Source organism: Pantherophis guttatus, chromosome 18 (assembly GCF_059756535.1).
Source record: "Pantherophis guttatus breed Tessera chromosome 18, ASM5975653v1, whole genome shotgun sequence".
NCBI lineage: Eukaryota > Metazoa > Chordata > Lepidosauria > Squamata > Colubridae > Pantherophis > Pantherophis guttatus.
In genome coordinates, this window is record NC_142080.1 from 8,824,509 (window position 1) to 8,842,813 (window position 18,305).

At 47.4% G+C, this 18,305-nt stretch overlaps 1 protein-coding gene across 38 annotated transcripts in view; it reads left to right on the forward strand.

Annotated features, from left to right (window-relative positions):
- NRXN2 (neurexin 2) overlaps positions 1–18,305 on the forward strand; it is a 493,176-nt gene that overhangs the window by 46,343 nt on the left and 428,528 nt on the right. For all 38 annotated transcript variants that reach the window (XM_087881005.1, XM_087880976.1, XM_087880996.1 and 35 more), the window contains exon 2: positions 4,582–5,703. In XM_087881005.1, coding sequence (XP_087737131.1) covers positions 4,989–5,703 — 715 coding nt within the window. In that variant the 5' untranslated portion in view covers positions 4,582–4,988. The remainder of the gene's footprint in view (positions 1–4,581; positions 5,704–18,305) is intronic.

Here is an 18,305-nt window from a genome sequence, read left to right on the forward strand (position 1 = left end):
TCCTTCCCCTGCCAAGCCACACCTACAGAACCGGTAGTAAAAAAAATTGGATTTCACCACTGGTCTAATGTTTGGATAACAACACGCTTAACCTGGTTTGATGATGTGTGTTGTATGCACTAACCCCAAGAGTTTAAAACTTTGCAATTTTTGACTTGGGATAAGAGAAGAGGGGAAAAATATATATATTTTTAAAAGGTGGTGGTGGGGGGGGCATAATCTTCAACTCTGCAGCCTTTCAAAAATATTTGTATATTTGTGGCTGGCGAGAGGGGGGGAGGATTGGGTTGCAGGGAACTCAGACTTCAATTCAGACTTTGCAGGTGCGGGTTTTAATTTGATTGGCTAATTAGAAGCCGAATGTTAATTAGGCTCATTAACCAATGAGCTGCAGCAGACAAGGATTTATAAATAACCCCGCGGTGCGGATCATTTGCATGATGCCGTATGGCTCACCATTGCCATGGAAACTGACCCCCCCTCCCAGTGTTCAAAGGGGAGCTCGGGGGGGGTGGGGGCTTAGAGCATCAACTACAAACCCCATAACCTCTATTCATCATAGCTCTGGATGAGTGGATCTGTACTCCCAAAGCATTTCAAGGATGCTAAAATGGGAGAAAGTGCTTTTGGGGGTGTTTTTTTTTTTAGAGGTGGCTGTGCTCTTTTCACCTCCCTACCTTTGTGGTTGGCTTTTGCAACCATGCTATGCTGCTAGTCCCTGGGAGCAGAAAACGAAGTTTTTTCCCCTTCCTTTCTAAAAATAATAATAATAATTGGTTCTAAGCAACTGAAGAGCCCAGTTAACTTCTAGAAAGAAACATATGATCTACCCTGTTTCCCCGAAAATAAGACCTCCCCTGATAATAAGCCTAATTGGGCTTTGGAGCACATGCGCTAAAATAAGCCTCCCCCTGAAAATAAGCCCTCCCCGAAAATATTTAAACATAGAGCTGGAAATCAGATAAGACGGCAAGAGGAGCCCCATCTTGCTCCACACACCCCAAAATAATAAGACCTCCCCGAAAATAAGGCCAAGCGCTTCTTTCGGGGTTCAAAAAAAAATATAAGACAGGGTCTTATTTTTGGGGAAACACGGTAGTAGTCCTAATTGTTGTGGTTGTGGATGATGGGACTTAAATCATGCCAGCCGGCTCCAGGTGGCTGAAAGCTTTCCAAAAAAGGGGGAAAATCTCAATTCAGGAAATGGCATTGGGGAGCAGGAGGGGAAGTCCTCGCTCCCTTCATCAATGAGGGGGCACAACATTTTTTTTGGTGGGGGGGAGGTAAACTGGGGGTGCCTTCTCTACCCCCGTCCCCCACTCCTCACTCCGCTGTGCCTTTGCTCTTGCACCTCTCTCTCTCTCTCTGTTCCCACTCCCTTGCTATAAATAATCAGGCTCTTAGAGAATAACAAGATGCAAAGCCCCCTTCCTGAGCAGTAGGCAGGCAGTTGCGGGGAGGGCTGGAAATAAATTGCATCTTTGACAGTCAGTTACAAGGGTAATCATTCCAAGAAAGCAATTTGACGGGGATGAAATTTGCATCGCATTAGCACACGGAATGGCGTCGGAAAGGCCCCGATCCCTGCTCGGATGGAGCAGCAGGAAGATGGAAAGCCAGAGAATGTGGGGACAGTTCCTTCCTCTCCCAAGTTCAGAGAAGCAAGATTCCTGGGAGGGGGAGGGAGTTGGGAGATAATCCCATTTTAATTTGGGAATTGATATGTTTCTAGTCCTCATGGCCGAAGAAAAACTCTTTTCACTAAATGGGCTATATTGTGTTTCCCCGAAAATAAGACCCGGTCTTATATTTTTTTGAGCCCCAAAATAAGCGCTTGGGCCTCATTTTCGGGGAGGTCTTATTATTTTGGGGCGCGTGGAGCAAGACGGGGCTCCTCTTGCCGTTTTACCTGATTTCCAGCTCTGTCTCCCTAACCCTAACCAGAGGAAATGGTGGCTGTGCATGCGGTTAAATATTTTCAGGGAGGGCTTATTTTTGGGGAGGGCTTATTTTCACGCATGCGCTCAAAAGCCTCATTGGGCTTATTATCAGGGGATGTCTTATTTTAGGGGAAACATGGTACTTGTTAGGATCTCCAAATCCAGAAGAGGCGATGTGTTCTATTCGTACCCATGAGCAAAACACAAAACATACACATTCTCACTCTTTTTCAAAAAGCGGTTGAATAACTACTTTCGTACAACTTTGAACGGTCACTAAACAAACGGTTGTAAGTCGAGGACTACCTGCAGCTGTATGCTGTGGAAATCCTTGACTTATTACAACAATGATGACTGGAACTTTGGTCGCTAAGTAGTTCAGTCAAGCGAGTCACACCTTTTTTTTTTTTTGCTGAGTCATTAAGTGAATCACCAGTGTTGCTAAACAAATCTGGCTTTTGCTATTGACTTGTTGGGCCGGGAAGGTTGCAAGTGGCAATCATTTGAACCCAGGACACCGGAACCATTGTAAATGCAAGTCAATTGCCAAGTACCCGAATCATAAACATGTTAACAGTGGGGTTGCTGTGACAGTCATAAGTGTGAGGATTGATCATGAGTCACTTTTTTCAGCACCATGATACCTTCAAACAGTCACTAAAAAAATGGTCAAGAAAGAAAGGACTACCTGCATGAATTTCCTAGCAAACTAGATGAATCGTGTAAGAATAAAGTCCTTTGGTCAGCCGAATAATCTGGCTTTACTTGGTGTAGAATTTTGTGTTGTCACTTGTCCCTTACTTGTTTTTTATTTTTAAACTTGTTCATTATACTGTATTTCCCTGAAAATAAAGACCAGGTCTTATTTTCTTTTGGGTCCCAAAATAAGCACTAGGGTGAACCTATGGCACGCGTGCCACAGGTGGCATGCGTAGCAATATTGGTGTGCAAGCGAGCTCAGCATGCACGCCGGCCAGCTGATTTTCGGGGCTTCTGGGCCCACCAGAAGTAGGGAAACACGCAGTTTCCTGCCTCCGGAGGACCTCGGGGGGTGGTGGGGAAGGTTTGTTTTTCTCTCTCCCCAGCCTCCAGAGCTTGAAGTTGGGACTGGAAGTTGGCAAATGGGCTGTTTTCGGCCTCTGGAGGGCCTCTAGGGGTGGGGGGTTGGGGAAGGCTATTTTCACCCTCCCCAGACTCCTAGAAAGGCTCTCGAGGCTGCGGAGAGCAAAAAACATGCTTTCCAATCCCACCAGAAGTTGGCAAATGGGCCATTTTCAGCCTCCAGAGGGCCTCTTGGGGGGCGGGTTGGGGAAGGCCGTTTTAACCCTCCCCAGACTCCTAGAAAGGCTCTCGAGGCTGCGGAGAGCAAAAAACAGGCCTACCGTGCCATTGCATGCCAGGAGTGTGCGGGCGTCATGCGCACATGCGTGGGGACAGGGTGCATAGAATTATGGGTGTGGGCACGCGCACATGTGACCCCTCCTTCTCCTGGCACGTGATAGCAAAAATGTTAACCATCACTGCACTAGGGCTTATTTTCGGGGTTTTTAATATTTTTTTCCATGTACAGGAGGCCCACTTCTTCTGCTTGCTCGTGGCAGGGCAGGAGGCGCAGCATGCCAGCACCACCGCCGTGAGGCGTGGGGGGATGGATATTCCCCACGCGCCCCGCACTGGCTTACCTCAGGGTCCCCGCAGCCAGGCCATCCATGCCCCGACACCTGCCTTGCCTTACAGCCATGGCACTAGCACACTGCACGGCCTCCTGCTGCGTTGCGGTCATGAGCAAGCAGAAGTGGGCTGGTAGCTACGCGGGCTCCTATTGCACATGGCTGCTGGTGCTGCCGCCATGGGGCAGGTGACAGGGCGTGGATGGGCTGGCTGTGAAGGCCCTGAAGTAAGCCAGTACAGGGCGCATGGGGCCATTACCATCCCACCTCGCCTTGTGGCTGCAGCACCATGACCAACCAGAAGGGTGGTCGTGCAGCCTCTTAAGTAGGGCTTATTTTGGGGGGGTAGGGCAGGGGTGGGTTCTACTTACCTTTACTACCAGTTTGCAACGGGAAGCTTCTGCGCATGCACAGATTGCCAGTGATGACATCCAGGGCGGTGGGCGGGGTGACCCGCCGGTTTTACTACTGGTTCTTGTGAACTGGTCCAAACTGGGGGCAACCCACCACTGGGGTAGGGCTTATATTAGGCACACATATAAAAACATGCTGGGACTTATTTTCAGGATAGATCTTATTTTCAGGGAAACCGGGTATAAAATAAATATTTGTACAAAGCCAGGGAGGAGGACACAAACTCCTCAAATTTGTCCTTCTCTTCTCTGGCCTCATCCACATGCATTGGGCAACGGCTTTTGCCAGAGTCAGCCAGCAGGATGGGAGTTGTAGTTGAGTAGCTTTTGGCAATCCTTTTTCTAGCGATGGGGGATCTGGATGAACAATGAGCCTAGATTCAATTTTGGGGGGTCGCAAACACTGGAAACTCCACCGTTGAGGCTGAAGGGCATCCCTGTCTGTCCCCAAAGCTGATGATTATAAACAAATTGATTAAAATATCACAGCACCATGTCCATCAATTTTCTCTCTCCCTCCCTTTCACAAATTGTCTTTCTTTTTCATTCTCTTCCCAGATCTGAGCGTCTGACGATGCGCATTCCAGGCTGAGCTCCGAGCGCATCTGGAGGGCTTTCCCTCCAGTGGATCTTGCGGAGTTACTGGCGGCAGGGAGCAACCTTTCTCCTGTAGGGGGGGTGAAACTCTGCTCAGCTTGCCCCAGCCGGCTGCAGAGGAAGATGCTGTATGCCAGTCTCTGAGAGCCACCTTCCCTCTTGGGAAGGGGACCCGCCCGAAGGACTTCCGTGGCCCTCGCCTACGCAAGAAGAACCTCTTCCCTTCCTCCTGCAGCCTCCTCACAGGCTCTTTTGTCTAAGGAGCAACCCTTGGACCGGCCTTCCTCCTACAGGATTTTGCTCTCCTCCCGTCTCATGAGGATTTGAGGGCGTCCCCAAGGGGGCCCCCGGTTGACAGTGGGCCTGCCATGGAGAAGTCGGTTTGTTTGCTGGTGCCTCTGGCATTGCTGATTGGCTTAGTCCTGGGTCCTGGAGCCGGGGGAGCAGCTTTGGAGTTTGGGGGCACGCCAGGGCAGTGGGCTCGCTACGCCCGGTGGGATGCCAGTTCCTCCGGGGAGCTGAGCTTCAGCATCAAGACCAATGTGTCCCGCGCTCTGGTCTTGTACCTGGACGACGGGGGCAACTGTGATTTCCTGGAACTCTTGATCTTGGAGGGCCGTTTCCGTTTGCGCTTCACCATCTCCTGCGCGGAGCCAGCCAGCCTGCACCTAGAGACCCCCATCAACGACGACCGCTGGCACATGGTGCTCTTGACCCGCAACTACCGAGAGACCATGCTGGTGGTGGACGGCGAAGCCCGGGTGGCCGAAGTCAAGTCAAAGCGGCGTGACATGGCAGTGGATAGCGATCTCTTTGTGGGTGGCATCCCGCCGGATGTCCGCTTGTCGGCCCTGACACTCAGCACGGTCAAGTACGAGATGCCCTTTCGTGGGATGGTGGCCAACCTCAAAGTGGGAGACATGCCCCCCGCCCTCTTGGGTAGCCAGGGCATCCGCAGTGACATGGAATACCTGTGTGCCAAGCAGAATCCCTGCGTCAACGGTGGGATTTGTACTGTGGTCAACAGCGAAGTGCAGTGTGATTGCCGCCTCACCGGCTTCCAGGGCAAGTTTTGCAGTGAAGGTAAGAAGGTCAGCAGGGATTCTCCTTCTCTCAATGCTCCAAGGTCAAAAATAGGCTCCCCCTTTGGCGGGAGCTGCTCAAAAGGAGTAGGTGGGTTTATGGGTTGGTATGCTGTGGGACCCCATCCCTCATTTTGCCATGCTGGCACAAGCAGTCGTCACAATTGGCTGTTCCCGATTGTAATAGATGTGGTTTGATCAGAGCTAGATGTGGGGTTGAAATCATGTGGGATCCCCATGATGTGTGAACCCAGGGATGGTATTCACTTACCTTCACTACTGGTTCGCAAATGGGACCTTCTGCACATGCGCAGAGTGTCAAAAATGTGATGTGATGACATCCGGGTGGAACCTCCTGCAGCCGCTACTACCGGTTTGCCCGAACCGGATAGAACATCTGAATAGCATTACTGTATGAACCCAGCCACTGAAAGATTGCCCCGTTTAAATGTCTATGGCAGGGGTTCCAAACCGGGGGTGCAAGATGATATTCCAGGGGGGTTTAGAACCGTGATGGCAAACCTATGATACACGTGCCAAAGGTGGCACACAAAGCCCTCTCTGTGAGTACATGCGCCATCGCCCCAGCTCAGGCAGCTGGTCATCGGGTTTCCGAGGCACGCATGCACGCTGGCCAGCTGGTCGTCAGGTTTCTGGTGCTCTGGGTTTGGGCACTTTGTGCCTAAAAGGTTTGCCATCACTGGTTTAGAAGTTTCAGAATTATACCCTGTTTTCCCTGAAAATAAGGCCCAACCGGAAAATAAGTCATAGCATGATTTTTCAGGATGCTCGTAATATAAGCCCTACTACTCCCAAAATAAGCCCCAGTTAAGATTGTCAACCAGATGGATGCATTTAGTACCGTATTTCCCCCCCAAAATAAGACCTAACCAGAAAATAAGCCCTAATGCGTCTTTTTGGAGCAAAAATTAATATAAGACCTGGTCTTATTTTCAGGGAAACACGGTAGTGTATATGCATAATTATATGCATATAATTATTTACTTTTGTAAGGGGTATATCAATATATCAGAAAAGGTTGGGAACCCCTGGCCTACGGAGATTCTCCATCCTCCAGGTTTTTAGTTGTCCCAAAGATGCTTTTTTTCCAAGAGGCAACTGGACTTTCTGCTTTTTCTTTTGAAGACGTTTCGCTTCTCCTCCAAGCAGCTTCTTCAGCTCCGACTGGATTGGTGAAAATCCTTCCCTTTCCCGCCATCCAGTCAGAGCTGAAGAAGCTTCTCGGATGAGAAGCGAAACGTCTTCAAAAGAAAAAGCAGAAAGTCCAGTTGCCTCTTGGAAAAAAAAAAGCTCCTTTGGGATTGGCCCTGTTTACTCATTCTGTTTTGTTTTTATTTATCTCCGCTGGGTTGTAAGCCAAGACTCACAGCCTCCTTTTTTCCGTACAACACCTGGCACATTGTAAAGGATGCCATCTAACAGAAAGAGGTTTTAATAATCCTACCCCTGGCTTGGGATTGGAAGCAGTTTGGCCCCCGTTTCCTTACCTTCCCCAGTTTCTCACCCATCCACGTTCTGTAACTGGGTAAAAAAAGGCCTATAATCTCCATGCTGGGAACAGTTCCAGTGGAGTACAGGTATGCTATCATTCTGATGTTGCAGGGAAGAGGTGATGTCATTGCTTTGCTTCTTAGTGGCAGCAGTGAAAATCTCCGCTTCGGTTTTCATCCCTTGGAGTCCGGAACGGCAGATGCCGGTCCAACTGCAGCTCTCGATGCTTTTCGAATTTGGGTTTAATCGTCTGAAAAATGTGTTTGGAAAACCTGTTGCTTATGCTTGTTTGCTCGCTTCGAATCTGCAGAACCTTTCTCCCACACTCACTGACTCAGTACCTCTCAGTACCCCTTTGCCTTGCCTTGCTAGGTAGCTCAAGTGGCTAAGACGCTGAGCTTGTCCGATCAGAAAGGTTGGCAGTTTGGTGGTTCGAATCCCTAGTATAGGTCTCCTGTGTAAGCAGGGGGTTGGACTAGATGACCTCCAAGGTCCCTTCCACCTCTGTTACTGTTACTGAAAGTACCTCTATTTTTCTTTTCCTGTTCCTGAAACCCCCACTTTCCCGAAGGTTTTTTTTTCTTGGGTGTCTTTCCGTATTTTTCTCCCCAAGGTTCTACTCCTCATAGTTTTCGCTTTCTTTTGTTAACCTCGCTTACACTAAGAACAATCACCCTTTGAAAGAGAAACAGCCTATTTTTTTGTGAAAGAAAGAGTAACAAAGACTCTGTTTGTAGAATATGGCTTTTCCGGAGGTGATCCAAACCTACCCTGTTTCCCCCAAAATAAGACCTCCCCTGATAATAAGCCCAATCGGGCTTTTGAGTGCATGGCAATAAGGCCAAACGCTTATTTCAGGGTTCAAAAAAATATAAGACAGGGTCTTATTTTCGAGGAAACACGGTAGATAGACAGACAGACAGACAGAAGGATTAGAGGGAGAGAAGATAGATAGATAGATAGATAGATAGATAGATAGATAGATAACCAGAGACAGATAAGAGACAGTGACAAATAGATATAAATAAATAAATATAGATGATGGAGATAGATAGATACTCTTGTTTCCCCCAAAATAAGACCTCCCCTGATAATAAGCCCAAATCGGGCTTTTGAGTGCATGGCAATAAGGCCAAGCGCTTATTTCAGGGTTCAAAAAAATATAAGACAGGGTCTTATTTTCGGGGAAACATGGTAATATTTATTTCCCACAATGCCCCTGATTAAACACCATTTCAGGGGGATTGTGGGAAAACTGCAGTAGTGCCTTCTTCAAAAAAAATATGATATTGTGGATAGTGTTTTCAAGGACATTGCGAGTGCTACGTAGAAGGACTCTGTGTGTGTGTGTGTGTGTGTGTGTGTGTGTGTGTGTGTGTGTGATATTGCATCCGGTTTTGGTCACCATGATATAGAATAGAATTCTTTATTGGCCAAGTGTGATTGGACACACAAGGAATTTGTCTTTGGTGCATATGCTCTCAGTGTACATAAAAGACAAGATACATTTGTCAAGAATCGTAAGGTACAACACTTAATGATAGTCATAGGTTACAAATAAGTAATCGAATCATACTAGGAAACTATCAATATAAATCATAAGGATACCAGCAACAAAATTACAGTCATAGAGTCATAAGTGGGAGGAGATGGGTTGTGGGAAAAATGAGAAGATTAATAGTAGTGCAGACTTAGTAAATAGTTTGACAGTGTTGTGGGAATTATTTGTTTAGCAGAGTGATGGCTTTTGGGAAAAAAACTGTCCTTGTGTCTAGTTGTTCTGATGTGCAGTGCTCTGTAGCGTCGTTTTGAGGATAGGAGTTGAAACAGTTTATGTCCAGGATGCGAGGGGTCTGTAGATATTTTCCCAGCCCTCTTTTTGACTGGTGCCGTATACAGGTCCTCAACGGAAGGCAGGTTGGTAGCCATGTTTTTTTCTGCAGTTCTAATGACCCTCTGAAGTCTGTGTCTGTCTTGGTGGGTTGCAGAGCCAAATCAGACAGTTATGGAGATGCAGATGACAGACTCAATCGTTCCTCTGTAGAACTGGATCAGCAGCTCCTTGGGCAGTTTGAGCTTCCTGAGAAGAGAAGGATGCAGTCTCTGACTTCCTAATTCTGCACTTTTCACCTGGATTTTCATGGTGATGTGTCCTATTTTTTTTATCAAACCTTCATCAAAATACGTGAAATCTGTTTGAGGGTCATAAGACGAGGCAGAAAAGGGAGCTTACTGGTTACAAGTGTTGGTTCTGGAGAAAACAAACCAGTGCCTCAGGGCCCCCCAAAATCAGCCCTCTGGGTCTAAAAGCCACTATTTTTAATTTCCCACAATGCCTTTGCTATAGTGTGCCTCCAGGGGATTGTGGGAAGAAATTACCACGGTCAGGAAGCCTGGCGATTCAGAACTGCTGGAGGGCATCCTTGCTGCCTGCCATGTCCCTGAGCATCACTCGGCTGATGTGAGGGGGAGGACTCAGCAGACCTGATCTGTACATATCTGGATCCAGTTTTTCTCATTGGCTGGATCCTCCATCCTTTATTCAGAGATCTTTTACAAAAGCTCCTTGAAAGTTTTAAGTCAGAAAAACAACAACAACAACGTTGCAGCAGATGATAAGGTTCACAGATTGTACTGGTTTTGTTTGTAGCCTGTTTCCCCAAAAATAAGACCTCCCCTGATAATAAGCCCAATTGGGCTTTTGAGCGCATGCATTAAAATAAGCCTCCCCCCCCGAAAACAAGCCCTCCCCGAAAATATTTAAACGCAGAGGTGGAAATCAGGCAAGACAGCAAGAGGAGCCCCATCTTGCTCCACGCGCCCCAAAATAATAAGACCTCCCCAAAAATAAGGCCAAGCGCTTATTTCGGGGTTCAAAAAAATATAAGACAGGGTCTTATTTTCGGGAAAACATGGATAGAAAAAAGCCCAGTTGATCAGAGTTATGGGCAGAAACCATAGTTTGCAAATCTCCCTTGGGGATCTAAGATTAGATGGACATTCTTCTCCCACCATCTTGCTTTCACTTATTTTTTTAAAAATTACTTTTAACAGTTGGGTCATTGTTTTAATTGTTGGTTGTATTATACAAAAGGAGCCTTGGTGGTGCAGCAGACTAAAGTGCTATTAAGTAGCTCTATCTGCCTGCAATCACTGCACGTTCGAATCTCACCAGGCTCAAGGTTGACTCAGCCTTCCATCCTTCCGAGGTAGGTAAAATGAGGACCCGGATTGTGGGGGCAATAAGCTGACTTTCTATAAAAAAGAACACCGCTTAGGGGGGGCCGAAAGCCCAACTAAGCAGGTATATACAAAAGTATGAAGGCTATTGCTTAATGCATTGTAAGCCGCCCTGAGTCTCCGGAGAAAGGGCAGCATATAAATCGAACCAATAAATAAATAAACCAATAAATATATACGACCCAGAATCAAATTCAGTGAAAAGGTCAGCCGTATAAATTTGTTAAATAAGCAAATAACGATGGTCATGGAAGTAAATGAAATAACTCATGACGACTTAGCACAATATGAAAATTGCGGTTTGCTTCATATAGCATTCTAAATTTGGACCCCCAAATTATTAAGTATTTGGGGGTCCCAAATACTTTGTATTTTTGTAATATGCATTGGTGTAGCTCCCACCCTTGACTGCTCTCAGGACAGGGGGTGAGACTGGAGGTTGGCCTTTTGTTTATTTTTGCTGGTTTGGGGTCCATTTAATTTTTTAATTTATTTGGTTTTCATTTTCTCCCCCGCTGCTCAAAGTCTTTTGGGAATTGGGTGGCCTCCAAATTGAATAAATAAAAATAAATAAAATGCAGGACCCCAACAAAAAAAACCCCACACAGTATCTTGGCTTAATGTGACAGCAAGACAACATGCTAAACCAACAACCTACCCAAATGTCTTAGCTTATTTTAACATGTTGAATAAACTCAGCTAAATTCTATCACACCTTGGTTTCACTTCCAAGGCTTTGTAATTGCAGCCCCAGAACCTCTACCGTATTTCCCTGAAAATAAGACCATGTCTTATATTTTTTTTGAACCCCGAAATAAGTGCTTGGCCTTATTTTTGGGGAGGTTTTATTATTTTGGGGCGCGTGGAGCAAGACGGGGCTCCTCTTGCCATCTTACCTGATTTCTAGCTCTGTCTCCCTAACCTTAACCAGAGGAAATGGCGGGGACCAGCTGCGCATACGTTTAAATATTTTCAGGGAGGGCTTATTTTCAGGGGAGGGCTTATTTTAGCGCATGCGCTCAAAAGCCCGATTGGGCTTATTATCAGGGGAGGTCTTATTTTTGGGGAAACACGGTAGTTTTAGTTCTTCCCGGACTTACACTTTCATTCCGTCTGCAGAACAGGGTTTTGCAACGGCGGGCAGCGGGATTGGCCTATTTAAATTAAAACGTAACTCGGCTGAATTTTAAATTTAAGCGTAAATGAAAACGGTGTTAATTAAATACAGTTAAGATGAGGTAAGCGGCTGAATTTTCCCCACGTGCCCTGCTCGGGGAGTGCTAACCTTGGTTAAGCTTTTTAGCATCGTAGCGTGTCAGCCCAGCTCATTTGGTTAGATGATGATTTACTGGACGGGGCAACCCCCAGGAGAGGAGTTAATTCGGGGGGACCAAGTTAACTCGGAAGCTCCTTCCGTAGTCGTGAAGCTTAATCGCCTTGATTCCTGCTGGCTCGTCTTCTCCCATCAATCTATCGGTATAACACACAGGCCTTGAGCCCTTTTGGCCCAACTTGTCTTCTATCTTCTATCTTGCTTGGAACTGCTGGCAGCGACGTTAGAAACTCCACAGCAATGAGACACTCTCAGTTTACATAACTCCTCTTGCAAGCGTTCCCCTCGTCTCGCACCAGACGCCCAAATTGTGCCCATTGACGTCAAGAGCATCCTCTCGGCTTCTCGCTCACACACAGATATACATAACACAACACCCACAGGAAGGCCCTTTGGCTAGGCCCCACTCGCAGGCTACCTGTTGTGTGGGGGGAGAGGGAGAGAGAGAGAGGCTGACCTACAGATGGCTGGACCAACTGGCCGAGCTGGTAGCTGGGGAAGTGGGGGGCAGGGGGGGGGGCTTGGCAACGATGCTGCTCTTGTGCCAACGCTGGAACTTTGGCCGGCTGACTTCTTGGCGGCTGGAATGATTGACAGCTGGGCAGCTGTTGCCTGGGCTTGTTGCTGTGGAAACCCCACTCTGTCTGGCTGATGGGTTTAGAATAGGATGCATGACGACATAGGAGGTAGGGGGCATTTTGGGCAACAGGCGGAAATATTTATAGCAATAGCATTTTGACTTATATACCGCTTCACAGTGCTTTACAGCCTTCTCTAAGCGGTTTATAGAGTCAAAATCTGGGTCTTCATTTTACCGACCTCGGAAGGATGGACAGCTGAGTCAATCTTGAGCCGGACAGGATCGAACTTCTGGCAGTGGGCAGAGCCTGCAATACTACATTCTAACCATTGGGAAGGGAGGGAGGGAGGGAAGGAAGGAAAGAAGGAAGGACAAGAGCAATAGCACTTAGACTTATATAGCACTTCACGGTGCTTTACAGCCTTCTCTAAGCGGTTTACAGAGTCAGCCTATTTTCCCCCAACAATCCAGGTCCTCATTTTACTGATCTCAGAAGGACGGAGGGCTGAGCCAACCTTATTTATGGAGGAGAAAGATGTCCAGTTTTGTTTTTTGTTTTTGTTTTGGATGGCTGTGAACAAAACATTGCTGGTGGTGTCTGCATCAGTGGTTAATTTTTGGAATGATGGAGCAGCATAGCATAGCATAGCATAGCATAGCATAGCATAGCATAGCATAGCATAGCATAGCATAGCATAGCATAGCATAGCATAGCATAGCATAGCATAGCATTCTTTATTGGCCAAGTCTGATTGGACACACAAGGAATTTGTCTTTGGTGCATATGCTCTCAGTGTACATAAAGAAAAATAAAATACACTCATCAAGAACCATAAGATACAACACTTAGTGATGTGAAATCTACCTGCAAGTTTAACTTTGGTTTCTTTAAATGTTCCAGGAATCTGTTTCACAATCACTCCTGGTGTAATTGTAATAACCATTGCTGTTGTAAGGGATAGGCATTTTACATGCGTGTTAAATCTTTTTTAGAGTGTGCTGCATCCACTTTTGGTCACCACACTATAAAAAAAGATTTGGAGACTCTAGAAAGAGTGCAGAGAAGAGCAACAGAGATGATTAGGGGACTGGAGGCTAAAACATACGATGAACGGTTGCAGGAACTGAGTTATGTCTAGTCTAGTGAAGAGAAGGACCAGGGGAGACAGGAGAGCATCTTCCAATATTTGAGGGGCTGCCCCAGAGAGGAGGAGGGGGTCAAGCTATTTTCCAAAGCCCCTGAAGGCCAGACAAGGAACAATGGATGAAACCGATCAAGGAGAGAAGCAACCTAGAAATAAGGAGAAATTTTGTGACACTGAGAACAACCAACCATCAGAACAGCTTGCCTTCAGAAGTTGTGGGTGATCCATCACAGGAGGCTTTCAAGAAGAGACTGGGCAGCTACTTGTCAGAAATGGTAGGGTCTTCTTCTGGCTGAGCAGAGGGTTGGAGTAGATGACCTACAAGGTCCCTTCCAACTCTCTTATTCTGTATATTCTTACATTTTGAAATATTCTGCTGCCTCCCCAGACACATTGCCCCTTTTGCACATAAATCCTTTGGGGTTGTGTCCACACAGCATGCTTAATTAGGTCAGCGAGAGCCTTGGCAGCTGCATTCATGTATGTTAAGCTTAATTAGTTTTAATCTCGGACTTTCTTGTGCTTGTTTGCTTAGCGTGTTGGCTGGTTTATGATTCAGTGGCTGCATTCCCACGATATTCTTAGCCGGGTCAACGAAAGCCTTAGTAGCTGTATTAACAGCACAAGATACATTAAAAGCTTTTTAGTGTTAATCATGTATGAGTTTATGTGGTTTAGTGTATTGTGCAAAGCCAGCAGCTTTGGGCCAATTTAATTATTCTTGCATTGTGTGCAAATCCAGAAAATTGGGTTAATTCCAGTAGTGGGTTGCTCCCAGTTCTGTCCGGTTCTTTAGAACCGGTAGTAAAAGCTCCACCCACCCGCCCGGATGTCATAATTGACGATCTGCACATGCAGAAGCTTCTGCGCATGTACAGAAGTGCTCATGTGTGCCAGTGGTGGATTTCAAAATTTTTTACTACTGATTCTGTGGGTGTGGCTTGGTGTGTGTGTGGCATAGCTTGGTGGGCGTAGCAGGGGAAGGATACTGTAAAATCTCCATTCCCACCCCACTCCAGGGGAAAGTTACTGCAAAATACCCATTTCTTCCCGATCATCTGGGACTTGGGAGGCAGAGAATAGATGGGGGTGGGGCCAGTCAGAAATTTTTACTACAGGTTCTCCAGAACTGGTCAGAACCTGCTGAAACCCACCTCTGGCGTGCGTGCGCGCTCCCGTTGCAAACTGGTAGTAAAGGTAAGTAGAACCCACCCCTGGTTAATTCACTAACCAAGTTACTGTAAGTATGTTGGGTGAACCCAGCCGGAGAATAAGAAAGAGGGGAGAAATGAGATGGCAGGGAATCTGAAATGCTGACCTATCTATGTAAGGAAGTGGTTGGGCTGTAGGATTGCAATGACCCGAGTTCAAATCCTTGCTCAGTGATGAACTTTTAATGGCCTGGGTTCACACCATTTGCCACACAAGGCTAAAATGGAGCCGGGTACTTTGTGGCTCAGCTTATTGTTAGAATCCAACCTCTTGTCTTTTACCAAGCTTCGTGAAGCAGGCACAATAATCCAGAATTTTTTTTTTTTTTTTAAATTTGGGTATTGATTTGGTACAGTCCAGTGGTGAGTTGCTCCTGGTTCGCAAGAACCGTTGGTAAAAATTTGTAGTAGTTCGGAGAACTGGTAATAACATTGGCTGGCCACGCCCCTGAACCGGTCCCCGGCCCAGTCACCGCTCGCTTACCCCGCCCACCTCATCAGAGGCTTTTTTAAAAAACTTTTAAAAGCATTTTTTGTACAACCTCTTCGGCCAAAAATATGCTTTTAATGCTTTTAAAAGTAAAAAAAAAAAAGCCTCTGATGATTGGGTGGCTCAGCTGGGATCGTCAGAGGCTTCTAAAAGCATTTTTTTCTGCAACCTCTTCAGCCAAAGATGGCAAAAAGGTTAGCCATCACTGCCCTATACCATTTCAGACAAGTGACTGTCCAGTCTCTTCTTAAAAACCTCCGGTGATGGAGCAGCCATGACTTCTGAAGGCAAACCGTTCCACTCAGGGGTGAAATCCAGCAGGTTCTGACAGGTTCTGGAGAACCGGTAGTGGAAATTTTGAGTAGTTCAGAGAACTGGCAAATACCACCTCTGGCTGGCCCTAGAATGGGGTGGGAACGGGGATTTTGAAATATCCTTCCCCTGGAGTGGAGAGGGAATGGGGATTTTGTAATATCCTTCCCCTGGAATGGGGTGGGAATGGAGATTTTGCAGTATCCTTCCCCTGCCAACCGAACCAAGCCACGCCCAGCAAGCTACACCATGCCCACCAAGCCACGCCCACAAATCCAGTAGTAAAAAATTTGGATTTCACCACTGGTTCCACTGATTAATTGTCAGGAAATTTCTCCTTCATTCCAGATTGCTTCTCTCCTTGATTAGTTTCCATCTGTTGTTTCTTGCTCTGACTTGGCAATGTTGGTCCTCCCTCGTCTCACAAATGCCAATTTGGGCACCGCCTATATTTAAGCCAGCAGACTGAGGTTACATCCTTTCCAGGAACTTGAGCGAAGGAGATCTGATGGAGGCAGGGATGGGAAAACATAGGGGGAACTGCCTGTTGGGAGTACCTTCTGCAGGCATTCCCATTGCCTGTGATGGGCAAAGAATAGTTTAGCTGCCCCTTTGTACAGTTTTAGTTTTACCCCCAACCTGTCTCAAATGGTGTGGTGCAGTGGTGGGTTCCTCCCGGTTCAGTCCAGTTCGGCCGAACCGGTAGCGGTGACGATATGATGTCACTGAACCGGTTCTCCCCCCCATGCCCTCCCACCCCCCCCACCCCCCCACATTATTCTTACCTTTTATTTGGTCCCACCCCAATCTATTGCTGCCTCCTGAGTCCCAGCTGATGACTAGAGGGAAAAAAACTGTTTAAACTCTTGCCCCGGGGCTTCAAAGGGCCGCCCTACAGCTGATCAGTGTTAAAAGCAAACAAATGAGTCGGGTCGTAAGTGCGAGGACTGGTCGTAAGTGCGAGGACCTTCCAGAAATGACTGACCAGCTAGCCACGCCCACCTAGTCACATGACCTCCAAGCCACACCCACAAAATAAGCCACGCCCACAGAACCGGTAGTAAAAAAATTTAGAACCCACCCCTGGTGTGGTGATTTGCTGCTTGACCAGCAGGGGTGTATCGTTATATGTGCGGCATCCACACATAAACCCTGCACACCCCTACTGTGGCTGGCTTGCTTGAGGCATGTGGCTAAACCAGGGGTGTGCAACCTTAAACACTCCAAGAGCCATTTGGACCCATTTGGCATGGTGGGGGTGGGGGGACAGAACCGGTTCGGTGACGTCATATCGTCACCGCTACCGGCTTGGGAGAACCGGACCGAACCGGGAGGAACCCACCACTGGTTGCATGTTGGCGGTTGTGACACATATTTTGAGTGACAGGGAGCCGCAGCAGAGGGGCAAAAGTGCCACATGTGGCTCCAGAGCCGCAGGTTGCTGACCCTGGGCTAAACTCTAAAGCAGGTTCACAGAATCTGAATATAAGGATTGGAAGGAACATTAGTCTCACCCGGCTCAATGCAGGAATCCATCATTAAAACATACTGGATTTTCCCAGAGGTGTTTTTTTTTTTTTCAAAAGGCAACTGGACTTTCTGGTTTTTTTCTTTGACGATGTTTCGCTTCTCATCCCAAGAAGCTTCTTCCGTTCTTCTTCAGAACGGAAGAAGCTTCTTGGGATGAGAAGCGAAATGTCTTCAAGGAAAAAACCAGGAAGTCCAGTTGCCTTTTGAAAAAAAAAGCAACTTTGGGCGACAACCGCGCAACCTGGGAGTCATCTGAAGCCGAGACTCTCCGGCGACCACATTTTGGCTGCCGTTGTTAAGGTAAGTAACCTGGTTGTTAAGTGAATCTGGCTTCCCCATTGTCAGAAGATTGCAAAAAAGGCCCTGGGGACACAGCAAATATTGAACCGGCAGCCAAGCCGCTGAATTTTGACCACATGATCGTGGGGGATGCTGCCAAGGTCGTAACTGTGAAAAGCAATCCTAAATCACACATTTTTTCAGTGCCGTCGTAACTTTGAACGGTTCTCTAAACGAACCTGTGGTAAGTTGAGGACCACCTGTGACCTGCCTTTGAGAAATGTCTGTCGAACCTCTTCTTCAAAATCTTCAGGGATCCATGTGGATCCATCATCCACAGATAGATCAGAGGGTCTGGATGCCGTCCTGTGAGAATCTCTGGAGCCTTATTATACCTTGGAGAAAAGGAGATAGTGTGTGCCAAGGAGGCCCTCTGGAGCCCGGGAACTTCCCGAACTTCTGGTAGGCCCGTTTTTGCCCTCCCCGGACTCCAGAGGCTTTACTTGAGCCTCCAGGAGTGCGAAAACGGCCTCCCCAGGCTCTGAAGGCCCTCTGGAGGCCTTCCCGAACTTCCGTAAGGCCCGTTTTTCACCCTCCCCGAGCCTCTGTGCGCGCTCTGCACTTACCTGCATCCAAAACGGGCCGCGTGAGGACTCCTGGGTGGGGCAGGGCAGGGTGGGAGGGGCCAGCCAGGAGTGGGATTTGAGGGTTCTCTGAACTGCACAGAATCTTAGCTAGAGGTTCTCCCGAACCCCTGCGAACCCCCAGCGGCCCATCCCTGGTGTGTGCATGTCACATCTGGAATGAAATCACGTACAACCTGAAGGAAAGGGGCGGAGGGGTTTTGCTTCGTCTCCAAATCTGGGACCCAGGTCATCCAGTGAAGCTGGCTGGAAGGACGTTAGCCCAGACAAAAGGAAACTCGTCTCCAGATGGCATGTTACTACAGGTAGTCCTCAACTTACAACAGT